At 39.8% G+C, this 27,472-nt stretch overlaps 1 protein-coding gene across 1 annotated transcript in view; it reads left to right on the top strand.

Annotated features, from left to right (window-relative positions):
• rassf3 (Ras association domain family member 3) overlaps positions 1–27,472 on the top strand; it is a 69,898-nt gene that overhangs the window by 8,858 nt on the left and 33,568 nt on the right. Inside the window, exon 2 of the mRNA XM_030440238.1 lies at positions 3,253–3,365. Coding sequence (XP_030296098.1) covers positions 3,253–3,365 — 113 coding nt within the window. The remainder of the gene's footprint in view (positions 1–3,252; positions 3,366–27,472) is intronic.

Below are 27,472 nucleotides of genomic sequence, written 5' to 3' on the forward strand. Positions count from 1 at the left end.
AAATCTAATGTTTTGGGCCACCTGGAACAGTTGAGATATTTCACTGGATAAATGAAAACCATGACCTGCTGGTAGCGCTTGATAAAAAGCCATCAAAGTCACTAAGTTTCAACCTCTGAGGATCATGAATGTTTTTGTGACATTTAGTCTAAATTCATCAGAATATTGTTTAGATATTTACCTCAAAACAGAAAAGTTAACCTCGTGATGGGGCTAAAGGAAAAGAAAGAGGGTCACATAAGGTAACAGGGTTCATACTCTTGAAACCATAGACATCTTACATAATGAGCCAGTCTAGTACATGTTAGGGTTCATCCTCTGGGGATCATTGACATCTTACATGTGAGCCAATCTAGTACATGTTAGGGTTCATCCTCTGGAAACCATAGACATCTTACATGATGAGCCAATCTAGTACATGCTAGGGTTCATCCTCTGGCGATCATGAATGTCTTGCACTTTGAGGTACCTGGATAAATGAAAACCTTAACCTGCTGGTAGCGCTTGATGAAAAGCCACCAAAGTCACTAAGGTTCAACCTCTGAGGATCATGAATGTGTATGTGACATTTAGTCTAAATTCATCAGATTATTGTTTAGATTTTTACCTCAAAAACAGAAAAGTTAACCTCATGGTGGGACTAAAAGGAAAGTAAGACTATCATGAAAGTTGGTAGGAGTCACCCTCTGGGGAACATGAATGTCCTAGTTAGGCTGATAGTGAATCTGTGAGTGAAAGTGTGTTGCATCCAAGAATAAACACTCTGCAGTATGAGTACCATGATGTGATGGATGTGTGGATGTATGAGGCTCTTCTTCTCTTCCTCTGTGGATCAAGTTCATTGTCAACGTGGATCGAGATGGACGATAAAGTGAACGGATGAATGGAGGGTGACAACACACACACACACACACGCACACACACACAGAGAGAGAGACACACACTAGTCATAACAAGCTACGTAAGAGAGCAAAGAGAAACAGCGGAGAGTGACTGAGTCAGCAGAACCAGCTGCTCCCCTCCTCTCCCGTCTGTGTGTCCATCACACTGTGGCCTCCATTTGACTGTTAAATCACCCACTCAGCACAACAACACACAGGCAGACGGGGAAACAGAGCGAGAGATCACATCTGAAGTCTGACAGAGGCTGGACGTAGAGCGGCACAGCGGCCGAGAGACACTAGGAAACACTGCAGAAAGAGAGAGAGAGAGAGAGAGAGAGAGAGAGGAGAGGAGTGTGTGTGTGTGCGTGACGAGGAGGTGATGTGATGTAATAGCGAGGATGTCGAGTCGTGTGTGTTTGAGATGAAGATGGGAGATGGGAGCAGCCATGTGCAAACTGTCGGATAAAGTCGGACAGCACGTGAAGAAGAGGTCGCCAGGTAGGATCGATGGAGCGAACACACACACACACACACACACACACACAGAGTACATGTAGGTGTTTGCTGGAGTGTGTTGGATCGTGTAATGTTGATTAAAGTGAGGAGAAAGAGCTTCCTCGTCTTCTTCTCCGTGAGTTGATTTAATAGTTAATGGTGCTGCTGGATTCTGGCCAGTGTCGGAGTGTGTGTGTGTGTGTGTGTGTGTGTGTGTGTGTGTGTGAGATACTCCTGGTGAAGTTAAGTAACTAAGGGTGGGCGTCACGGACAAAATTGACATTGTGATAGTAACATTAGAGCTGTAATCTTGGAGTCATTTTCATTTGTAAAACTTCACTTTGAATTCAGAAAATGGCTGAAAACGACGATAAATGTCAACTCAAGTTGTCAGATTCATTGTTTTCAATTGTGGAAAAAGCATTCAGATCTTTTAATCAAGTAAAAAGAGCAACAAAATAGTGTTAAGATACTCTATCAAGAGTGAAAGTCCTGCATTAAAACTCCAATGTAAGCAAAAAGTACAGAAGTATTGGCATCAAAACACACTTAATTTGTAAAAAGTAATGTAGTAGTGTAATGTTTTAGTTGATTATATCTTGTATTAAGAAGCTGCAAAGTAACTGAAGTTGTCAAATGTGTGTGTTAGAGTTAAAAGTGCAATATTTGCCTCCAAACTGAAGTGAAGGAGACGTATTAAGAAGCATAAAATGAAAATATTCAAGTTAGGTACCGCTACATTTTGCATCGCCTGACTAAATATACTTCAGCTTGTTTTTGCTTGATAAATGATGTTTGTTGTTGGTGAATTGACTGAGTCGGTGCAGCCTTTTAAACTCATGTTTGTCCCTTTGAGTCCATTGTTTTTCTTTAAATGATGAACTTTGAAGGGTCCATGGAGAGAAGCATCTCTAAACCGCAAATAAAAGGCTGTTGTCTCTAAAAATCTGATATTTTGAGCCAATATTTGGCGTTTTTAAATTTAGATTCTCCTTGTTTTTTGTTCTTGAACCTGAAGAAACAACTAACTCATAGTCTCTCTCTTTTTTAAATCACAACGGTTTGAATAACACCTTTGTGACGGAAGTCAGCTTGTTAGCTTGTATTAATTTGCCATAATTTCTGTGAACATTTAATTGTTTATTGTTTTGTTTGTTTTTAAGGGTCAGAAAACTAAATGTATGTGAGTCTAACGCCGCCCTGCACGTTGTCAGTTTGACTCCGGCACAATCAGACATATTTAATCTTCATCAAAAATCCATCACAGTCACCGGCGTGGTACCGACGTCTGTCAGCATTACTACATTATTACATCGGACCAGGACCATCTTTGAGCTCAGCGGACAGACATACAAACACTGACAACGTGCTCCAAACTACCTCTGTGGTCATTCCTGCTACACGGAGAAGAAAAAACTCAACAACTAGATTTATTCTGTATTTTTTAAAATGAAAATTTAAAAGCTACAAACGAGGTCAAATCCCGTGTGACCTCATTATGAAACATTTTCCTGCTTCGCGTTGTGTCCTTGGCAGAATTTGCATGTTTATGGTTTTAATTTGCAAAAGGGAATATAGTATCAGAGGACTATTTGCATATACGTTACACACACACACACACACACATTGTGTACGGACACACCTGCACGTACCTCTCGTATGACCTCACAGTCAGAGATGAGTCAGCTTAGTGTTCAGCATATAAAGATTTACACGTTTTCTACTTTCTTAGCTCAATAAAGCCCATTGGAAATGAACTTAAATGAACATTTAATTGATAAACCTTTCCTGTCTTTTCCTTACGCACCTATTTAACATTCACAATCAGAAAAATCGATCAATAAACCCGTTAATGGTTTTGGTTTCTCTGCAGGTTGTAAGTACACGTGTCACACAGCGTGTCGGGACCGCGTGTCACTCGACTGTCATCCTGCAGCGTCACCTGTCAGCCAGGATCACCTGAACAACAACAACCTGCTGCTCCATGTGAGTACACAACCTGTGTGTGTGTGCGTGTGTGTGTGTGTGTGTGTGTGCGTGTGTGTGTGCGTATACTCTTTATTCCCCGTTTCTATCTTTGCTTTTATTTTATTCAGTTGTATGAAGCTGCAGTTTGTTTTGTTCAACTCAGAAACTCTTCTTCCGATCAAATTATGACACTCAGCGTGAATATATACATTTCATCAGTTTTTAAATGATCATTCAGGCGTTGATCGGAGGTTTTAAGTTCGTTAGTTAGTGGCTGTTAAAGGGTAAAATCTGGTGGTTGTTCCAGAGCTTTTGATGGTGTTTCACGTGATCAAAGTTCAAACTGAACTGTTTTTATCCAAACGTTCAATCAATGTCGAGTTAAAGTTCAGATTGATACGTAATTCTTCACCTCGGATCAGAAGTTTATAAAACAAAACTTCAAAAAAGTGCCAAACTGTTTACAAAAAACAAGTTTCTTATTTACGAATGATCAAGTTTTTTTTTGCCTTTAACAGTCAGAACTACAGATATTAAAAACAGATGTGATATTTATGGTTAAATCTGATTCTGGATCAGTTTAGTTGGATTATTCTCACCACTTTGTATGTAGTGTAGCACAGCGATCGCCACACGAGGGCACCGTTGTCTAACGAACATTCGGCCTGATGGCGCCGGCTGTGTTTCCGCGTCACGCCTCCTCGTTTGTAAAAATCAATAGAATAACTGTGACCTATTTACTACATCTTTATAATAATGTTCATTACATATGGCCTGTGTTTTTTCTGCAACAGACACATTTGTGAACTCTGTTTGAATAAATGACAATTTCAAGAACATAATATTCAAGTTGGAGTTTTAAAGCAACAATAACAATCTTCCCAGTTGTTCAGATTTGTTGCTTTTATTTGACTGGTGTGATAATGAATCGATAATTTTTGGGCTGTAGTGTGTTGATCAGATGAAACGAGCTACATCAAGACGTCATATTTAAAGAAAATCAAGAAAAGAAAGTTAAATCAGAAGTAAAAAACATGTGATTAACCGTCATAGTAAGATGATAACGTCTGAGCCGTAACACGTGTTTCAGTGTGTTTTCTTAAATTCCTTTGAGCTGCGATAAAACATTGGACCCCAATGTCAGCACACACACACCCATAATGCATCACTCACCAAGAATGGCGTCTATGTGTGTGTGTGTGTGTGTGTGTGTATGTGTAATTCCTGGAAGACAGCTGGGTGTGTAGCAGGTCTGGTTCATGTTAGAGTGTTTGTTCAGACCACCAGACTGCATTAACGTGTCATACAACAACTGGATCTCTGCAGCGCTTCAGTGAGTCCAGAGTTATTTCACCGACAGGAAACAGTTTCAGGATGTGTAACGTGAACACTCACGTGCGTACACGCCTGAATCAAGAGACTGTAGAAACAGTGTAGTTCAAGATGAGACAACTAAAGGTTTTTTGGGGAGAGAACTGAAAGATTGTGATCTGAAAATACTCCAAAATGATAATTTGACGTATATTTAACATCTCGCGGTTAACAAAGGACGAGATCTTTTGTTTTTAACCTTAAAGGAACAAAAACATTTTGACTCTTCTCACTTGTTTGACATGTTACTCAGTGTCAGACGAGAAAACTGTCATCAGTTCCGGCTTCACAGTTATTGTAGGATCATGTCGTGTTTAGCTTAGCTTAGCACACACACTGGAATCAGAGGGAAACTGTTAGCCTAGCGCAGCCACATTGAAACGAGCTCCGACATCATCTCTGATTTGTGGTTTCGGAACAAAATGTGACTCTTTCACATAAAGCCAGTTATCAGTTATATTAAGGTTGTTATTATTGATATTTATAGATTGAAGCGGCACATATTGATGCTACTATTGGCTTTTTAAACACATGTGAACTGGCCTGTGATCAGATGTTAATATGGCACCGTGACTCTGTTTCTTGTCTTTTTTTCTCTGTTATTTCTGTTTTTATTCTGTATTTCCACTGAAGGCTGTGATGGTTTTGATGACAAGTGACACTTCAATCTCTTATGGTGGAAGTTTTTAGCATGTCACTGGCGAAATCTTCCAAGAAACACGCTAATTTTGACTTGATGGTGAAGCTGCTGGACAAATCTGATGATTAGTTGTAGAAATATTCTGCTCTGGACTGAAGTTTCGAACAGATGGACTTTCAATATCTCACAGGAGTTCTTGTCATTTCTTAAACATCTGTTTTTCTGGCTCACGTGAAGTGAAACGCTGCGACTGTACTGGTGAGCGAGCCGACGTTCACCACCACTGTGTTTACATCTGATCCGCTAAATAAACGCCAGGCTTAATATTTCCCCTCGTCGCTGAGCAGAGTCGGGGGTTTGGCTCCACCGTTTGTCAACACTGATGTGGTTCTTTTCAGCGAACATGAGGAGGATTAACTCAGCACATTTCACACACACACACACACACACACACACACACACACACACACACACACACGGTTACTGCTGAGTAGTGCTGAGTGCAGTGTTATGGGTTTTTAGGTCGTGTCAGAAAATACATTTTTGGTGTGTCTGCAGCTGCATACAGCGAGGTCAGAGTGCTTGTGTGTGTTTGCAGATGTCAGTTTGTCTATAGATAAGCATACACATATTCTTAGGAGTACACTGGTAGTGTTTTCTCAGCTTTCTTTTCGAATAACAAATACTCAGAAAACAAAACAGAAGCCTTACAAACATTTGGGAACTGCTGTTACAGATGCTAAAGATGCTAACGCTGCACATCTGTATCAAAATAAACAGCTATAAAGAAGCCAAACTGTATTTTTTCTCATGAGAATTAGTTCAGGGTGGTTTTGTTAGCAGTGAAATATTCCTTTTTCGTTCTGTAAGTGAAAACAGACACTTTGACACCATTTTCTCATTACGAAAATGCTTAAGCGCCTGAAAGAGCGACTCCGTCAACACAGTTCTCACTGTCTTCCTGTCCGTCTGTGGTTTGCGGAAAACCGCAGAGACCGTCTAGAAACTGAATGTCAGAGATAATAACACCATGTGCAGCCATGAGACAGTCAGAAACTCTCATGTATTTCAGAGAAGGTGATGGAAGGAGTGTATTTTTTGTGTTCACACCAAACTCCCTTTAAAAAAACACAAATTTGGGACTTTTTGTGTTAGGAGAAACTCTGTGAACTTCATGAAAGGCTGTTTACAACAAATTATGAATTATTTAGGCCTTCATGTAAATTCGGCTAAACTTATACATAACTATTTCTTTATTTGTGTTGAAAAAAATGTCTGTGTTTGTCTGAGCGTGCATGTGTATTTGCATGTAGTGCGAAGAAGTGAGTCTGAATTGGATGTTAATGCCAGACGTGAACAGCCTCTTTGTGTTTTAATGTCAGACACGAACTGTAAAACCAGCAGACAGAAAGAAATCCAGTCAACAACCGCGTGATAACAAGCTAACTAGCCATGTTAGCGGTATGACTCGACCACTTTGACCCAGACTCAAGTATAACAACAACTATGGTTTGTACAAATAATTCACCAGATCATTTTAATCTTAATATTATGATTAAGTTTATTCCCTTCCAGGAGATGCAGATTGAGTCCAGCTGATTGAATTAAACGGTGATTATGTTAGCGAATCAGCACTGAAAGTTAAATAAAGAGTCTCTGGTTGACGTCAAACTTCAAATTTAATTTAGACTCCAGGTTTAGGTGAGTCACAATCAGTATGAGGTAAATAAGAGACTGACCTACTTCTTCTTCTTCTTCTGCGCCAACACAAACACAGCCACGCTCACAGGAGGACTTCCCTGCACTAGTGTTACAGAGTAAATGCCTCCATGCTTTGGCCGGCTGCCCGTGAGATCAATGTCACGGTGATCGCTGTCACAGGTGTGAGTGTGTTTATCAGTCAGTTATTTAAAGTATTACACACTCATCTCCACCCTGTGTGTCTACAAACATGACAACTCAATGATTCACTGACTCACATCCAACCCAATATGATGTCAAGTATTTAATTGAGCACTGGTTTCATTTAGAAAGTCTAATTGTATGTAGACTTATGAGAAAATTACGCTAGTTCTCACTTGATTTATTACCTCAGTAAACAGTTTATGAATGAGTTTATGGTCTCAATCTATAGTTTCAATTCTTCTTTAACACAGAATGATGTTCAATTCTGGTCCAATTCAGAGTAAAATAGGTGATAGTTGTTTTTGTTTTTTTAGGGAATATAACGACAAGGAATATTACTTTCAGAATGAGTGATGGGTAATGAGTAATCCAGTAATCCAATCCACGCGAGCTGAGTGTCTGTACAGTATGACTGAGGGTTCATCCTCCTCTCCTGTGATTGGTTTGGCTCAAGGGGAGAGGCAGTAAATGACTGACAGAGAGAGACGAGAGCTGGACATGGAGTCCACTTCCTGTCTGCTGGGAAAGACAAACACAGGCGGTGAGGGAAAACAAAGAGGGCCGAGGGAGGCAGAATAAATACGGACGGAGAGGAATGTTCATGTGTTTTCTCTTCGGCTCTAATGGAGACTCATTAACAGCAGCGGGGTCGAAGCCGCTGATGACCGATGTCACATTAATGACCTGTCAGGAAACCAACAGTTCACAATTAACATCTCCTTTGTTATTGGCTGATCAGGTGTTTTCTATTCAGTATATAACAAGGATATATAATGGAGATCTGGCAGGTTTTAAATGGTCTTAAATAAAGCCTCCAAATAGCTTCTGTAAGAGCAACCGTCCTCCCAATAACAGGTGACGTAACATCTGAGATATAAACACAGCAGAGGTCAGAAGTACGAAGAAAGTACAAAGTGAAACCATCAACAAGACGTCAGATAACAGTCACACCGCAGAGGAAGGTCCGATTCTGACTCGACACAAGAGGAACCCGAATAAAAACAGAAGGAGAACGAGGAGAGACATTTTCCCACACTGGAATATGTTTTCTCAGGTTTTTACAGCAGTTTTCCTTCCTGCGGGTTTTAAGCTGGTGTGTGTTTGTGAGTGTGTGTTGACTGTAGTGTTACCCACCCTGTGCTAACCTTGCCAATAGCTGTTAATGAGTAACCATAAAACCTCTGAGGGGAAAACACATTAACATTCCTCCTCCTTCTTTTAATCGTACTTTAAAAAAACCCATCACCCTGTGCTCACTCGCTGCTCTCCGTCCTGCTGAGTTTAAAGCTGCTTTGAAAATCTTTTGTTCTATCATAATTTTATGAAACTATAGCTGTTATTGTGATGGAAGGAACTGACAATCATTGTTATCCCAACACAGTCAGAGTTATTAACTGATTGGCTGGATTGTGTAAAAATGTCCAAACATAAAACAGATTTAGATAATTCAGAATTCATAATTCAGATTCAGAATACTTAATTAATCTCTGGGGGAAAATTGTTTTTGTTTCAGACGCACCGTGCAAAGTAGAAATAGAAATATAGCATGAATGGAAAAGAGAGATACAGGTTTAAATAATATAGTAAAGTAGACAATAAAATAAAATAATTCAGTAGACAATAAAATAAAATAATAAATCATGTGAATGTGTAAGATAAATCAGTGTGAATGGCTTTCCAAAGAAAACCACCAAAATGTTGAACAGTTCCTTTAAAAATCATACCAACGCACCTAAACATAATCACTTGACCTTACGTATGTTACGTAGCAAAATGTTATGTTACGTTACCTTAAGTTAAGTTCCACTGTCATGTTACCTTACGCTACGTTACCTTACGTTATGCTGTGATACGTTTCATCACTTAATGTTATGTTAAGTTACTTCATGTTAAGTTACATTACCGTACGTTACCATATGTAACCATAAATTAAGATATGTTGCACTGTTATGTTAAATTACGCTATGTTACATTGTGTTACCTTACATCACATTATGCTATGATACGTTTCATCACTTCATCTTATGTTAAGCTAAGTTACCTTATGTTACACTACATTGTCTTATATTACCATAAATTAAGATATGTTGCACTATGTTATGTTACCTTACGCTACGTTACATTACGTTACCTTAAGTTGCGCTATGATACGTTTCATCACTTCACGTTGTTACATTACGTTACGTTGCCTCATGTTACGTTACCATATGTTAAGCTACATTATGCTACCTTATGTTACGTTACGTTACCTTACTTCACACCAAGTTATGTTACACCATGTTACATTACCATACGTGTGTTGCAGATTTTGAACATTCTTTGTGATATATTGGGGACAAAATACAATTTTCTATTCATTTTGTTGTGAGTTTTATCTAAAAATGTTATTTGGCAATACCTTACGTTAAGTTAAGTTACCTTGTGTTACCTTACGTTACCTTACGTGACGCTACCTTACGTTACGCTCGCTTACGTTACGCTACCTTACATTACATTATGTTCCCTTACGTTGAGTTACGTTTGTCAGTTTGGTGTTAGCTTGGTCTAAACATGTTATTTGATAATACCTTACATTATTTTACATTGCGTTACCTTACATTTAGTTAAGTAAGTCAGTTTGGTGTTAGCTCGGTCTGAACACGTTATTTGGTGACCTGTTGTTAAACCTGTAGAAAACCTGTTGGAATTAGTCACACATGGCTGCTTGTTCCAGATCAGTTTTCAGACCTTAGAAAGTTGATACTGGGGAGGTTTAATCATTATTTACTGACAGTAATCCATCAACAGAGGGTGAGTCAGCATTAGATAACGGTCTCACAGTGATCCAGATTTAAACTCCTCTCTCCCTGTAGTCTTCTTCCCCGTCTCTGAAACGTCTCTACTTGTTCATCTGTGTTGTTTTGTGTGTAACGAGATATAAATAAACACGTTTAACAGTCGTAAATATTTGGAAAGTATCAAGCGTTGAGGCACCAAAACATGGAGATTGAGCAAAACTACTGGGGTGGGGTGCACACACACACACACACACACACACACACACACACACACACACACACAAAGTAAAGCTAAAACCCATAACTGGAGCCACTAAATCATTTGGGACTTTAAAGACGAGCACACATACATACAATGTTATCCTAGATGGTTCACCTCCACACAACCTTACAACACTCACACACACACACACACACACACACACACACAGTTTTATTGCCATGGTGTTACTGCTCTACATATAAAGTCAGAGTTCAGGTCGGTTCAGTGCAGATGGTTACTGTTTCCTTTTGTTCTTTTAAAACATGATATTTTTTGATTGATTGCTTTTATGCTGGTAATTGCATTTAAAAGGAAAATTTAAAAGTTCAACATTTTGCAAAATTCTCCTGTTTGTGACAAGTTAGACGAGAGGTCAAAATCAAAACCACTGACATGATGACTGACGTGTTATCAATCTTTTTGTCCAACTCGCCGCTAAAAAAGCAAATAATCAAAATGTCAAACTGGTCCTTTAACGATAAGACTAACTTGACAAATTCTTACATTGTCACTGATGCTTATTTATTGTCTGTTGTTCAAAATCATTTAAAATCAAGAAAACACATTATTGAAGCCTCTTAAAGAGCATTTAGAACTTTTTTTTGTCAGTAAAAACAGAAGAATCAGGGCATCTGTAGTTTTTCACTGAAGCACTTAACCCAAAAGTCGTCCTCGCTGCTGCACACTCATCAATTTTGAATAATTCTTAGCTTGAATAAATGCATATCCCTCTTCTTCCTATCAGACATCTGGTGTCGTTCTGTCCTTCCTGTAAACAGACATCATCACCATCTGCTTATCGCGCCTCTCTTCCTCTTCGTGTCTCTCTCTAAATCTTCCCCTCTCCTCCGTTCCTCTAATCAGGCGCTTATTGTGTTAAAGAAAATACAAACAGGGTGGAGTGTTTACCTGCCGAACAGAAGAAGGACATGGAAGAAAGGGTTTTGGGAAAGATCTTCAAAACTTGTTGAGATAAAAACATGTTTACATAAAAAAGGCAAATGTCGGTTCTGCAGAAAGAAGGAGGCAGACGGGAAGACGCAAAAACACAAGTAACTGAATCATTCATACATTGTAATTTAGTCATTTAAGGTGCAATCAAACGTCCACAGGATTAAAACCTAGGTATCATCAAAACCTGTAAGTGTATCTAACAGAAACCTCACATGTTGTTTTAATTTAACATCATTTCATCTATAAACAAACAGAACATTTTTCTTTCTGAGATTTTACTGTTAAGGTCCTGATTGTTCATGTGTGACCTTGTAAGAGGAAACACACAGATAAATATCAGCAACTCTGCAGTTTTTTTGTGTCTTTCAGCTCATTGTTTTGGTTTTACACAGCTTTATTATTTTGGTTTCTCTCTCTCATCCCATCATTTTAGTGTCAGAAGATGTTTTTAATGAAAATGTTCTGAAATCTTAATGTTAACCACCTGCCAGCCCAGACAGACAATTATATAAATAAAGTTAACAAAAATGTCAAAAAACACAATGTTTAGGAAAGTCCCTTTAACCGGATCCACACTAAAAGTTAATGGGGTCTATTCTGGGCCGAGACTCATCCTCAATCTGAGTTTCGTGAGAATCGGTTCAGTAGTTTTTGTGTAATCCTGGTAACAAACCAACAATCCAACAAACGGGCGTGGGCGAAAAACACAACATCCTTGGCGGAGGTAATTATGCTCACAATTGCAAGAATAGACAATATATTCTTGGCCAGAAACTCCAGAGTTTTGCATTTAAATTCTTAATGACTTCAGTGAAGTTTTGGAGCCAGCAGAAACCAAAATACACTAAATATGTGAAACCACTGAAAGAGAAAACAGCATTCACGAGGATAAAGTTCTTTCTGAACTGCATGTGTATTGTTCGCGAGAATTAAAAACAAATGTGGCCAGAAAAACAGAAGTGAAGATCATAAAAACACATGTCAAACACAGACGGACTGCAAACAGGAGCAGAGTTTACAAGTTTCTGCATGAACGACAAGGATAAACATCAGAAAACCACAAACAGACGGACATAAATTTGAAACAATAGAGTCTGTGAGCTTTGTATTATCGTGTTTTTAAAAGTAAATCTGTTACAGCTTTTCCCAGGCAGACCCTCCTCGAACCCCCGAGCTGCAGAAAACATTCATTTGATGAGTGAACGCACAATTCAGGACCTGTTTTACTGTGAATATTCAGGCTTTTATTTGGCATACTATCACGTTATTGTTCAGACGTACTCGCAGAGACAAAGAGGCCTCAAAGACGACAGAGGCAGTAACACACAGATGAATTATAGCAGCCACAATAACACTGTAATCTTTGTGGATTGTGAAGGATTAACTGGTCGGTCAGATGCAGCTCTGACAGACAAAGCTCCCCCATCATCAGCTGCCTGTTGCAGAAACAGGACACCAGTCGACGGATTAGAGACCCAGCAGCAGACGAGTCCCATTGATTTCCTTCATTTTTTGGCTCCTAACTCGTCCCAACATGGATAACACTGCGGCTAACGCGTTTTATAGCTCGCCAGCTGAGCCCCAGGTCGCCTCTGTGGGACTCTGAGTGACTCTTTTTGTGTTACATTCATCGTTTACATGTTATTAAACCATATTTGTCTTTTTTTTTCCATTTACTGTTAATCAGGGCACTTTAAAAAAATGGTATTACCCAAAAATGTTGATAATAATCAGCCAAATATACAAAAACGTACAGTTCATCTTTCCTTTTGGACAGAACCTCATAGAGAAAACACAACTTTTAGGCGAAGTAGGGTTGTGAAACTGTTCTCTATCCACATTAAAATGCCAAATTGATTGATATTGTTTATCACTCCTCTTCTCTTTTTGGGTTTGACAAACATTTATTTGCCTCAGCAGACTAAACCTCTCAAGCATTTCCCTGCAATCACATATTTTGATGTCTCATTGTGGCCAAACACACTATCACGATGGTATATTTGGGACATTTTAGCTGAAAGATTAAAAAACAAACCACAGAGCTGGTGGACGAATAAAAAAAAACGTTATACAAGACAAAAACTACCATAAAGATGCTGAAATATATTTTTCTTTTGCAGAATACCCGAGAATAAAAATGAGATTTTAGCTGTGACAAAACAACTCATTGTCCTGACAACTTTGTGTATTAGCTTTTGCTATTTTTTGTCAGCAAATTGGATGAAAGGGCTTAAAGGACATTTTGATTAAATGTTGTTAAAGAAACACTTCCTGTCTTGTGCTTCAAATCATTGTTGACTCTTTTAATATCAGCCTAAAAACAGGATCTTTCCCAAAACACATCCGCGTGCTTCGTCGTGCTTTTTTTTTGATGATTTTGAATTATTTTGATGAGAATAATCCAGAAATCAAATAATGTTTAAACTCGGTTTGTCAGAACCTGTATCGTGCAAAGAGAGGAGTAATAACAGAGGATAACGGTGATGATAAAATCAATGTTTTGGTTTGTGTTTGTGTCGTTACGTGACAACAGAAACACAAATAAAGGTGAATGACAACAAACAGGTGTCGGTTTCCAAACACAGTGTTAGTGGTGTGACCTGTTCTCATCATATTATGTACTACGGAGTCATATATGCCCCCCAAAAAGAAATATAACGATATGGACGTGAGTTACAAGATCAAGTAATTTTTAATCTTAACCCTGGTTTGAGTGTGTTTGTCTCTTCTCCTCAGACAGCCTGAGTCCTCCACTGATGAAGAATAAAAGTCACATTAATATTTTAATAAATGTGGCCACAAACCTGCAGAGCTGTTTCCGACTGTGCTCACGCGAATGCAAATATGTTAGAGAACGCATCCTTTATCGTGTTTGAACACTTGACTCGCACTTGAACTGGTATTTCCACCACTGACAGGTGACGTTTTGAGAAACAGTCTCCAGTGTTTACCTGTGTCGTATCTCGTACAGAAATCAGATGCAAATATCTTCCAGTTGTTACACAACCCGAATTCTCCAGAATCAACTTAAATCGCAAACATGGAATCAAGAGACCCTTAAGAGGTGCTTAGAGGTCGTCTAGTTTTCCAGCATGTAGGTCACTGAGGGAACTTTATCATCTTATCTGCCATAGAGGCTTCCAAGAGCAGCATCTTTATTCAACATGGGGGCACGAGCGCTCTGAGTGGTGCACGTGTGCAGGAGTCAGGATCAGTTTATCAGGAGGTAAACTGAACTCTGGAGAAGCAAGTTCAAGGTTTTTTTTTTTTTCTGCTTTGCTTGTGGGAGGTTCAAAAGGAAAACACAGATCTGTATCAGGGTGGGACGCTACAGCAGAATCCTCTTTGTGTGTGTGTGTGTGTGTGTGTGTGTGTGTGTCTGTGTGTGTGTGTGTGTGTGAAGCTGTTCGGTGTATGTTTGTTTGCTCTTATCTCGGATCCTGTCCTTATCCCGGCGGACGATCTCAGCCTCAGATACCGACCGGCTCACTGTAAATGACACACATTCACCATTCATGCAGGCTATTTGGAGCAGCGACACACTGACTTCACTGTCAGCAGAATAAAACACACACACAGACACACACACAGTCACACACACAGACGTCGGCTGACAGACCTCAGATTGGAACGAGACAAAGAAAACAGAAGCGCGTCTTGTTTGGATTGTTAAACTCACAATAATCCCAAAGTTAAACCGAGAGCTCGTGTTTCTGTTCTCCATTTGTTTATCTATAAAGTTTGATTCAAGATTATTGCTTAAAAGCCGACTTCTGTGTAAGAAGGAGAGACTGGGGGAGGAGGAGGAGGAGGAGGGAGAGAGGGAGAGAGGGATTGTGTTGGCAGGGTAAGAAAATCTTATCACGCCAATAAATCTCCCTGAATTGAATTAAACTCTGTGTGCATATGTGTGTGTGTGTGTGCATATGTGTGTGTGTGTGTACCAGAACAGTTCCTTTACACTGTGCGAGCTCAGACCAGCTGCTTCCTCTTATCCTGTTAGATTTTGAGTAATTCAATTCAGCATTAAGCCTAAAAATATTATTTTTCTATGAAAGGCCAATTTCCTCCCGTCGACCTCGGGCTCACAAAACTCCCGTCGTGCCGTAACGTGACCTTTGAGCCGCGTGGAAACGTCCATGTCAGCCTGAAAATGTGGCCTTATACCGAGGTGAGCCGCGTTTAACCTGCGCCAGGAGTGGATTTAGCCGCTCCGCAGCCCCGAGGGCGATCTGAATCCAAACATCCTCTTTTCTAAATCCAACCTTTCTATACACATTTCCTCCAGACTGAAATGTGCAGGCAGGGGCTTGATACGAGCGCAGAGGTGATCTCGCTTTATTGTTTGTCTAAGATAGCTACAGTATCAGCAGGATCGTGCAGTTTACAAGCCCACACTGGTGTAGTTTTCCTCCTGCTGCCCGTCTTTAAAGAGAGCTACTAAAAGCTATTCTTTGCAAGCCTCGCTGCAGTCATGCAAAACCAGTTATGATCATAATAACCAAAAGCACATGAGACATTAATTATTAACATGAATGTGGAGACGGTTAACAACAGAACAAGAGTCTGAAAACACGCCAGCAGCTCTGTGAGGCTGTATTTGTGCTAAACGCGAACATGCTCACAATGATAACGCTAATGTTTACCATGTGGGTTAAGTGTGCTAGCATGCTAACATTTATTGATTAGCGCTGAACACAAAATGCATCTGAGAATTGTTAGTTTTGCAAAGCCTCTAAACAAATTAAGAATGAGCCTTCGCTAAATGAAGTCAGGAAATGAACTGACTGTACAACATCTAGTGCAGGTGCTTATGTCAACCCTCCTGAATTTCCCCAGAACACTCTTTTTTTTTTTTGCCAGATGAAAAAGAAAATGGCGCTATGTGAAACTATAATACAGCAGCAGACTTCTCTACTTATGCACTGATTCAGCAACTCAGTGTGTGAGTGATTTCTCTTACCGACTGGCTCGGCCGCCGATTTTACAAACTCAGTCGGTCAAAAAGCAACCAACCAGTGAACACTAGGACTATAGACGCTCACCTACGACCCCAACGTTTGCCCGTTGGACCGTTGGCCCAGTGTGTCAGGGCCCAAACATTTGCTGTGTCCCAATTCAGGCTTTGCATCCTTCAGAGGAGCATTTGAAGGCCAATTACGTCACTACGCCACCTGATGGCTGTCCCAATCCGAAGGCTCCTCCAGATGCTCCTTCTTTTCCCTCTTTTTGTAGGATGCACTTCTACGATCCTTCGTGACCTCACATATCCCAAGATTCCCTGCACGCCCGAAAAAGAGGAACGAAAGAGAGAAAATGGCGACGTCGCGTGGCGTAGATCGTCACTTTCGCGGGCCTGGGCAGCAGAAATCGTGACGTAAGGGTAAAACATCTGGTGACGCAACCAGGAAGTGCTCCAAAGGCTAGACCGTCACTTCGCCTTCGAAGACCACAAAGGCCGAGTCCTTCGAAGGATGCAGACCCTGAATTGAGACACAGCCATCATCAGTCCTCAGCTGCAGAGGTGGCAGATGAGAGAAGGCTCATGAGAACAGTTCAGTGATCATAATCCACTGAATATTATATTAAACATTATTCTGGATTGTGCTTTTTCTGCCCATGAGTTCTTTCCACGCTGACTGCTTTTAAACTTTGTGTGAAATTAGTGTGTACGTGTTCAAATGTCAGCTGAACTTTAACCACGAGGCAGAAGTCCGTCACCTTATAGCTCCTTTCAGGCGGCCGCTCCCACTCCAACCATTAATCCCAGTGTAGCTCTGCTCCCCAGCTGCAGTGCGACCCTACAGGCCTGTTTCAATTGTAGCCTGCATCCCTACTCTCGCCGTCTGCCTGTGATTATGCGATACAGCGAGGCTGCGTGTGATCCTCTGACGGCATTCCTCCGCTCTTTGATCACGACACACTCACTGTTTTGACTGTCAGGATGAAAAACTGGGCCTGCAGGCCACGCACAGGATGTTTGGACACCGTGCACACGCACAAATGCACACAAAATAATGTATATCGGTACCTGCATCGTACACATATACTGCGAATACCTGCACACACGAACTGTGTGTGAAAATACAGCTCACCCGACCGCTTTCATGCAATTTGTGGATCAGTTTCAAAGTCCCTGAGGCAAAGTGGAGCTCAGGTTGGATATTTAAAACCTGTCGCAGCGAAACAAAGGACACACACACTCCTCACAGGTGTTACTGGACTATCCAGGCCCCACAGAGCTGTTTCCTGTTTCTGTATCCTGCAGCAGGGGATCTGCTTCTGCTTAGCATTTTTTAAGGTGTGTGTGTGATGTTTTACACCTTCAGGCTTCGGTTTTATTCCCCCCTGTACATTTCCAGCCTGAGTATTCCCAGAGAGCTTCCTGTTATTGCTTTATAAGGACCATGATTCACCAATTGGTCATCATTACGCATCTGAAACGGTTTCTGACCCTGTGGGCTCTTGTCGGCCCTTATAGGTAGCTGCTTGACTAATCAGCCCAGTCACCAGAATAAATGCAAAGTACACTTTTTTTATGTTGCAACTTGACGTTTCCTAATGCTCAGTTTTTCTCTTTAATGTTGCAACAATGCTCTGTTTATGGTGTGGTTGGGTACAGGCACAAAAAACATTTGGTTTGGGTCAGGAAAAGAGCCAATTGTCCTGACTTCTCATCCAAAATGTCCAGTTTTGTTGCAACATATATGGCCGGAAAATTGTCCTGACGCCTCCTTAAAAATACTCTGTATTCGGCTACAAATCTTCCTGACTCTTCATCAAAAGTTCCCAGTTTTGTTTCCATAAACACGTCTGAAAATTGTTCCACTGTCTTGTTAAAAATACGCTGTTTTCTGCTGCAAATTTGTCCTGACTTCAGGTCAAAATTGTACATTTTTGTTTCCAGAAACACAAATGGAAAACATCCCAATATCTTCTTCAAAATACCAGTTCTTTGGGTAATATTTACCCCGACTTTTCATTGAAATTTTCCACTTTCGTTGCCGCTATCATGACTGAAGAAATGTCCCGAAGTCTCCATAAAAACATAAATCTTTTAGCCGACTGTTGTCCTGACTTCTTGTCAAAAATGTTCAGTTTTGTTGCAACATATATGGCCGGAAAATTGTCTTGATGCCTCCTTAAAAATTCTCTGTATTCGGCTACAAACCATCCTGACTTCTCATCAAAAGTGTCCAGTTTTGTTTCCACAAACACGTCTGAAAATTGTTCCACTGTCTCGTTAAAAATACGCTGTTTTCTGCTGCAAATTTGTCCTGAACTTCAGGTCAAAATTGTACATTTTTGTTTCCAGAAACACAAATGGAAAACATCCCAATATCTTCTTCAAAATACCAGTTTTTTGGGTAATATTTACCCCGACTTTTCATTGAAATTTTCCACTTTCGTTGCCGCTATCATGACTGAAGAAATGTCCCGAAGTCTCCATAAAAACATAAATTTTTTAGCCGACTATTGTCCTGGCTTCTTGTCAAAAATGTTCAGTTTTGTTGCAACATATATGGCCGGAAAATTGTCTTGATGCCTCCTTAAAAATACTCTGTATTCGGCTACAAATCTTCCTGACTCTTCATCAAAACACGTCTGAAAATTGTTCCACTGTCTCGTTAAAAATACGCTGTTTTCTGCTGCAAATTTGTCCTGAACTTCAGGTCAAAATTGTACATTTTTGTTTCCAGAAACACAAATGGAAAACATCCCAATATCTTCTTCTTTAAAATACCAGTTTTTTGGGTAATATTTACCCCGACTTTTCATTGAAATTTTCCACTTTCTTTGCCGCTATCATGACTGAAGAAATGTCCCGAAGTCTCCATAAAAACATCAGTTTTTTAGCTGACAGTTGTCATGACTTCTCGTCAAAAGTGTCCAGATTGTTTCCAGAAATGCAGCTGAAAAAAATGTCCCGAAGTCTTGAAAATATAAGTTTTTCAGCTGTTAGCTTTCCTGACTTCTCATCAAAAGTCCTTTAATATGTAACATATTTGTATCTCCTAGTATAGTGGTCATTTAGCCATTTATATATTTGATTATTAATGATTTTGGCAGTTTTAAATCCTCCTTAAATTTGCGCGTCATCCCAAAAATGTTGTGCTAAAAGTAACACATAGAAACCACAAAACTCTATTTGTGAAGCACTTTCCTGTTATTAGATCAAGACTTTCAGGGGAAATACCACATCAAGAGAAGCTAATTGACTGTTGGTTCTCACGTTTAAAGTCGTTTTGAAACACTCCCACCACTATCTCTGCTCCTCCTGCCTTTCAATCAGAGACCAGACACACACACACCCCTCCTGCAGAATAAAGAGACGCACACCCTGCGTACAAACACACACCTGTGCACAGACCTCAACAAAGTCTCGCACACTTACCTGCACAAGGTAACAGCATCTGCACCGAGTGAGGTCACTCACTGAGGCAGCCTGAGGGGGAAATTCCTTTCCTCCGTCTCATTCTGCCTCGGTCGTTTTAGGTTTCTCTAAAAAGTGACACATTCCTCAAAGTTTGACCTTTCATCTCCAGCAACCCTTCGACTCTTCGCCCTCACCTCTCGTATCGTGACCTCTCCCCCTCCACACGTATCCACCCGACCTCTCCCACTAACCCAGCAAAGGCCTAGTTAACTTACTGTGGCTAAATATGAAAAATAACAACATCACCATGAAGTTAAAAAGACATTTTGATGCGTAGATTAAGATTTAATTCATCTTTAAACCTGGATTTGATGCTTTTTATGTGGCTTTATCTCCTTACTGTCTCATCAGCTGTAGTCTGTTTGAGCCTGATCCTGCTTTTGAAACTGGATTAATGTTTAACCCGACCTTCGGTGTTTCCCACAATCACAGGACTCGCTCTTGTCAGCGAGTAAAAAATAGACATCACAGGAGACTAAAACCCTTCCACTGAACTTAAAGTAATGAAATGCTTTTAGAAGAGCGGCCAAGTGTTTATTTCTCCTTAAATTAGTAGGAATTAAGTCGTGAAACGTTGCACAAACTCCGAGACACGAATCATCTGTGCGTAGTGATTTATCCAGATAATTCAGGGAGTTGTGAGACAAGGAAGACATCATTCTTTTAACGAGGAAACTTTATATTTTATCTGACTCACAGTAATCCTCGAGTTTTGTCTCGACAACATGGTGAAACAATCCTCACAGGAATTTTGCAGGGACTCAAAGGATTCCCAGTTTGTTTTAGCCAATTTGGGACATTTAACCAGGTGAATGAACAGTTTTCAAATAAATAACAGATGCACGTACTGTCCAAAAGGAGCATATTTAAAGATAACTCATTTTTAAACCATGTGTTTCTGGCTTTATGTATGAAACCTGTGGACTTGCCTTTGCTCTGGAATGTATGTAATGTATAACTACATAACTACGTCCGCAGAGCCGCAGATCATCCATCTCTGCAAACCTCCAGACCGCGTTCCCTCCACCACAACCTCTCTGTCTCTCTGCATCATCATATATCTCATTCATTCCTCACGACTCCCTCGCTTTACTCCTCTTTACGTCTTCATTATGGTTCCTGTTTTAGTGTTTAGAACAAAGTGTCTCCGAGGTGTCAACTTAACGTGACATGTAGCATACACACTCGTAAAGAAGAGTGTAAAGATTAAAGACTTTTAAAATATGATAACCCGGGTCAGGGATGGGAGGACACAGGCTATAGTATAATAGTATGATATTATATAGTATAATACAGTATTTCTTTGTACATGTTTCTTCTTTGTTCTGTTTTTTTCTTTTTTGCTGTTTTTGAAGATGTATGTCCACGTTCTGAGAATGTTTTGCACAACAGCAGATGGAAAACCAATATATTATAGGTCAAAACGGTCAAAAGAGGGATGGAAATTCCTGAAGTTCCCCAGACTCCCTTGAAATATCACTCAATTTAGTGAGTTGGTGAGTCAGGAGAAACTTTATCAACTTTTTGAAGTGTTTTTTTGCACAAATTCTTAATTATTAAGGCCTTCTTGTAAATTCGGCATATGTTAAAGCCTCATTATCGGGGTTGCTGTTGCCCCCTCAGCGTCACTAATTCCCCCATCCATGCATATATATAATAGGTTTGGATACGAGTGCTTAAATTGGCTTTTAAGAGCTTTACACAACATCATTAAGATCAATTTTACAGGCCACCAGTAATTTTGTTTTAATCTGCAGACATCTTAGATGATACAAAAGAGGTGAAATGAATATTTTTATGTAGTTTATGTGAACTGAACATTGAGGATTCATGGCAGTTGATTTCTGCAAGGTAAAACAATGTTTTTTGGAAGAATTTTAAGAGGTAAGCCTCATTTTTCAGCCTATTCAACTATTATTTCAGAAGGCCCAGATTTGAAAAGTTCCATAGGGCCGGACTTTTTCCTTGTCCCAGCTGTGAAACTCGGAAAAACAACGTTCACTACTTGATAAAATATGAGAATTGTTGTGTATAGAAGCAGACAAAAGGCCAGAATGAGGTTGTGAAGTGTCTGCATGTTGGTCAGGAGCTGCCTTCACTGGAATGTCAGTAATGTTTAACCAGACTGGCTCGGGGCCAAAGTGACTGGACAGCAGATTAACACGGGTCACACACACACACACACACACACTCATACAGCTCTCTGAATGTGTGTGTGTGTCGCGGCTGTCACTCTCCGTCCAGTCGGGTGAAGAAATCGCATCCTTCTGAATGTCGAGACTGTGAGAGCGAAATACAGAATGTGTGTGTGAGAAAACTTGTCAGGGCTGATTTCACACACTCCTGCAGGCCTAATGAGTCCTGCTGGACCGAGTGTGTGTTCTCATGTGTGTGCCAGTGGTGGAGGTATCCAGATCTGTAATGTAAAGCTCATTTAGACACATTTTTATGTAGTAAAGTCTGTTTTTTTAGGATAATACACCTACAGAGCTTTTAGAAAGGTGCAGAATAAAAGTATGATCACCAGAAAAAGACTATCTGAACTGATAACACGTCGACACACGTCATGTGAATATGTGTATAATTAACTTTTACGTCTACATCTGATGCTTATGTACATTTGATATCGGACACTCAGGTACTTTCCGTACGGGTGACTTTCACTTTCACCAAAATGAGATCTGAACACGACATCTTTACTTTTAAACTGTAAAAAAGGCAGACAAGGTTCAAGAATGCAAAACATTTCTGATTTGGTTAAAGCTAAAAGTGTAAACATGCAAAAAAAAGCATCGATGTAAATGTTCATATACATATTTTTGAATAGCTTTTTTCCGTCCGTTCTGTCTTTGCCTTCCGTCTGTATCACGATACAGTGGCTTCGCCTGCTTATCTGTGTGCCGTGTGTGTTTTGGATGATCTCTCCGGTATTTTAAAGGACATGATGGCGGTTTGGCTGCCCCAGATGTGCCACATTTATTTTCGGTCCCTTTTCTAAACCCCACTGGTTTTAAATTAGAGCCTGTCTGTCTAAAAATCTCCCAGCTTGTGCTCTGGCTGTTCCCAGTGCTTCTGCATGTATGTGTGTGTGGGTTCGGGTTGATTTAGTGCAGATGTAGCAGAGATTTCACCCTGCAGCTGAACCTCCTTTTCTGATAATCTTTTAATTTTTTTTTTGGCTGGGTGGGCTATTATACGAACACATGATGTTAAAGATCTTTAGGAAACAGGGTCCTGTAAGTAGCTGAGAACAGAAGGTGCACTGCTCTCACTTTTAATTGTCTCTGTTCTCGGTAATCGCTCGCAGTTGTTGGCCCGTGACGGGGCGATATGAGAGACCACCCGCTGAAAACAAGAGTCGAACTCTGATCCATTTAACAACCACATAAACTCTGCTGCTCTGCTGAACATACTGTACTTTTTTGGCTGTGACGACAGCACTGCACAGTAGTCAGCTCCTGTGTATCACTGAAGAGATCGCTGTAGTATGTCAGACGCTGGTTTCGTTATTAATAATGTGAGTAAAAAGATAACGAGAACATCAAAATGACAGACAAGGGGTGCTTTTGAATAATCAGTTCCTCATTTTTAACTTGGAATTAGGCTGTGATAATATTATTAGACTGATAAACATACTGATACTGCCATTAAGACAATGTACAACAGTAAAGGTCAGCATACAAACCTTTTAATTTGATTGTTTTGGGGCTGCCACTAGCAATTATTTTCATTATTGATGGCAAAAACCTGTGAAACATGCTTATCACAATTTCTCAGAGCCTTAAAATTTCTCTCCTTTGTCCAAACAACTGTCCAAAACCCAATAACTCTTCATTCACTGTCATTAGAGATAAAATAAACCTGGTTCTCCAGTGGGTCTCAAACTTGGGATTGGACCCCAAAGACTGGAGAACTGGGGGGAAATATGCAGCGAAGCAAAGTAAGTGAAGCAACAGCTGGTTTATAATCAATAAGTCAATCAAAAGATCTTCTTTGGTTAGCTTGTTAGCATGATAGCATTAGCTTATTAGCTCAGAACAACAATTCCAGCTGAGGGTGATGAGAGTTTAATAACTTTTGCAGATATTTGATCAAGAGCAAAAGTGTTTGTTAAATTAAAATGGTGCTAGATTAAAAGAATTAGTCGACCACCAAAGTGATCACAGTTCATCCTGAGGGGAAGCTCATGGAGATCTGACTGATTCATCCTCTGGGCACCATGAATGTCTCTACAAACCTTTATGACAATCCAGGAATAGCTGTCCAAATATCCCAGTCTGGATTGAAGCGTTTGACCGAGAGCCACGCATGTATGACTAAAATGTTATAATCTCGGAGGGAGAGTTGTTTGTGGTGTTTGATAAACGGCCTGCTCCGCCCTGACAAGAGCAAAACTATAACAGAAACACTAAATTTTGCAGTAAAGCTGTCAGATTGAAATATCTGTCATGTTTTCACAACATATTCCGTATCACCAGCTTTAATCCGAAAATACTGGTGTCAACCTTCCAAACCTACATTGGTCGGACACAATAATACCCTTTATTGCTCGGAGTAAAAGCAACTTTTTCCTTTTCTGTAAAAGATTAACTGCGACTGTGCACCAAAACTATGCCTCATGGTAAAACCAAACCAGACTTCTCATTTGGGTTTGGGTTTTAATCAAAGCCTCCCCGAGCAAAACATTTGTATAATCCCAAAAAGACATCCCAGATAAAGAGATTTACGGCGTTATGGTTTTAAAATAGATATTATCACAACACCATTGTTTTAACTCTGACATCTGTTACTTTCTATCCTGATACTTGTCTTTATGGAGCAATTCTGCAGAGGAAAAGTGGAAATTTACAAATTGGTTGTTAATCAGTCAAATTGAAAAAAGATGCATCTGATCTGATGTTACAGCACCAGATGCCAGCTTTAAGACCGTCTGGAAACCTTAAAAATGTCTGAAAGGCAGCTGTATGTGAGTCTTGTTCCACCCAGTGAGCAGCGCTGGCCTTAGCAATTAAACACAAAATGCGTCAGTCCAGCAGCAGCAGCTTTTAAATGCCTTTGGTTGTCTGTATTTTTAGTTTACTTGATGCAGGCAGTCGCAGGAAAAGCATGTTGCAGAGGAAAAAGCTCAGAAAGCTAGCGCTCGTCTGTTGCCTGTTGATCGAGGTAAGACTCTACGTTTCGTCTCTTTGTCTTTATCGGTGAGCGGCTCGGTTCTGTAGCTGACCTTTGACCCTCTTATTTTAGGAATGTGGGTGACTTTATTCTTGTCGCTGGTGTGTTTTTCAAGCTTCGTTTTGAGTTATCTGATGTTTGAGGTTGAGGAGAAAGCAACCTCTCATTTTGCCTCTGGGCACCTCAAATGTCAGCAGGAAGTGCAGATGGTCCAAAATTGAAAGTTTTAAATCTGCGCTCAGTGTTTTAGCATCAGTGGAAGCATGCTGAGATTTGACCCTGTTTTGCATAATGTCAAAAGATAAATCTGGCTTATCATTATTAGTTTTAAAAGCTTTCCAGAAAAAGACAATTTGACAGAACAATCCTGAATGAAGGTCCACTTACTGGACTTTGGAGCTTTCAGCCTTATCGCACAATCTTTATTAGCTCATTGTCCTGAAGATGGATTTGTTGACATGCCAGCAATCGTGGATTGATCTGATGATAAACTCCTGTGGTATTGATGAAATGGACTTCTTCAGCTCAAACATGTCTCAAACTCACAGATGTTTATTTTGGAGTATTGATAAGATATATGTAGACCCCAAGAATACAAATGACCAGCACTCAATTCTTAATGATAGATACGTTTGTATAAATGAAGCAAAAATAACCAGAAATGTTCATTTCATGTCACAGTGGAACTATAAACATACATATTTTACTGTTTGATATCTCACACTATAGTATATGGATCATTTCAAACATTTGTTCTGCTGATGAAAAATGCAATTTAATTTTATAAGCTAATGCCTACATTTAAAAAAATATTTGAAGTGTATTTAAAATAGAAAAAATACAAACAAAATATTCAGTGTCAAATATTGAATAATTATGACACTATCTTACCATAATATATATTATATTTAACTGAAAAAGTCAATTTATAACATTTATAAAAATATTTTTTGCAAATTTGATATTGAATTACTTTATTCAGTGACCCCTTTAATTATTTATTTATTTTTAGCAACTTCGGTCCTCCATATTTCAGCAGTTTAATAGACAAAGCAGAGGCAGGGAACATTTTATTAAGGGATGACCCATATTTACAGGCTGGAAAGTGGCCCAGTTTGTACTGGAGACTTGGTCTCAATAGATCACTAAAAACAAAACAATATGCTTGAGTAGAAGTTGTTTACTCCGCTGAAAGTGATATAGAGTTTTAGGTATTATTCAATTTACATGATAAAATTATTAAATCAATGACATAAAACAGCAAAAAACACTTATCCACTCTATTTGTTCCCCCTCAACCTTTAACTTTTATTAACTAATACAAATAAAACACAGTTTACAGAACACGAAAGACATTTAAGGTACAGAAATCAGGTTCAAAATATTAGCATACAGTAGAGAAATTATAAAATAAGGATGAAGAGCAAAATAAATATACATGTTATAGAGTTATATGGTATACAAGACAATTAAAACAAAACAATTATTTCAATTTTTTGATCTTCAACATTCAGTCAAATGGCCATCAAAGCGCTGATTGGCTGTCCAGTTGTATTGGGCGTGGCGTCACTAACTGTCATACATCCGATTGGTTGGCTGCAGTTCGTGCTCGTAGTGGGCGGGGCCTTACTGTAGCCTGGCTGTCACACACACACAAGTTGTGCCATACGTTGAAGAGTGTAACGGGACAGGCGTCGTGAAACTGGAGTTTTCTGTGGGGTTTTCTTCGGTGTCTCTGCCGAAAGTGGAAAGTTATCAGTAGGTAGAGGACCTCCCTTTTTGTAACAACCGACACTAACGTTTCCTCTTAAAAAAATGGAGATCTTTAAATGAGTTTGGTGCCATGCCGGTGGAGTGAAGCGGGTGTGTTTGACGGGGGATTGGGACGAAGCTGAGAGGAAGTCATCCCACAGAGAGCAAACGGCGACTAACACAACTACTCTCGGCAGCCGGAGTTAATTTCAAGCTAACTACTGTTCTGTCTCGGGGGTTTTGATGCAGCAGAGTTTGAGTCGAGAGGTTTTCTCCGCAAATGACGTGGAATAGCACGATGAGCAGTGGCTACAGCAGCTTGGAGGAGGACTCCGAAGAGTACTTTTTCACGGCCAGGACCTCTTTCTTCAAAAAACCCTCCGGAAAAGTCACAGTGAGCAAGGTAAACATGAAATACCCCCTGCTTCTTTCAAGATAAGCGGTTTGTGTTTTGTAGATAAGTCACTGCTGGATAGACCAACAATAAAAGTGCCGGTTGTCTCATTTGGAAAGGGCGTTGTTCAGAACTACATGTAACAATCTGTCACATCAATACTCCCTGGTTTATTGATAAAAACTCATGAGAAATAGGCTGAACTGAATCTCATATGCAAATCTTTAATAGTCATACCAGAGTTCGGCATACATTCAGTATTAAAATACACACCAATTTTAACTGAATTATCCCTTTAAGAGTTGGTCCACCTGTTGTGTCCAGTCACGTTTGCCCATTCAAAATGACCGTGGAAGGCGCAGAGGGGCGTCGCTCAGAACGTCATATACCAGTCCCATTAAATCTACATTTTCTAGTGAAATAAAAGATACTAAAACAAAATTATTATGCTTTAGTGTGCG

Source organism: Sparus aurata, chromosome 14 (genome assembly GCF_900880675.1).
Source record: "Sparus aurata chromosome 14, fSpaAur1.1, whole genome shotgun sequence".
In the NCBI taxonomy this organism is placed as follows: Eukaryota; Metazoa; Chordata; class Actinopteri; order Spariformes; family Sparidae; genus Sparus; species Sparus aurata.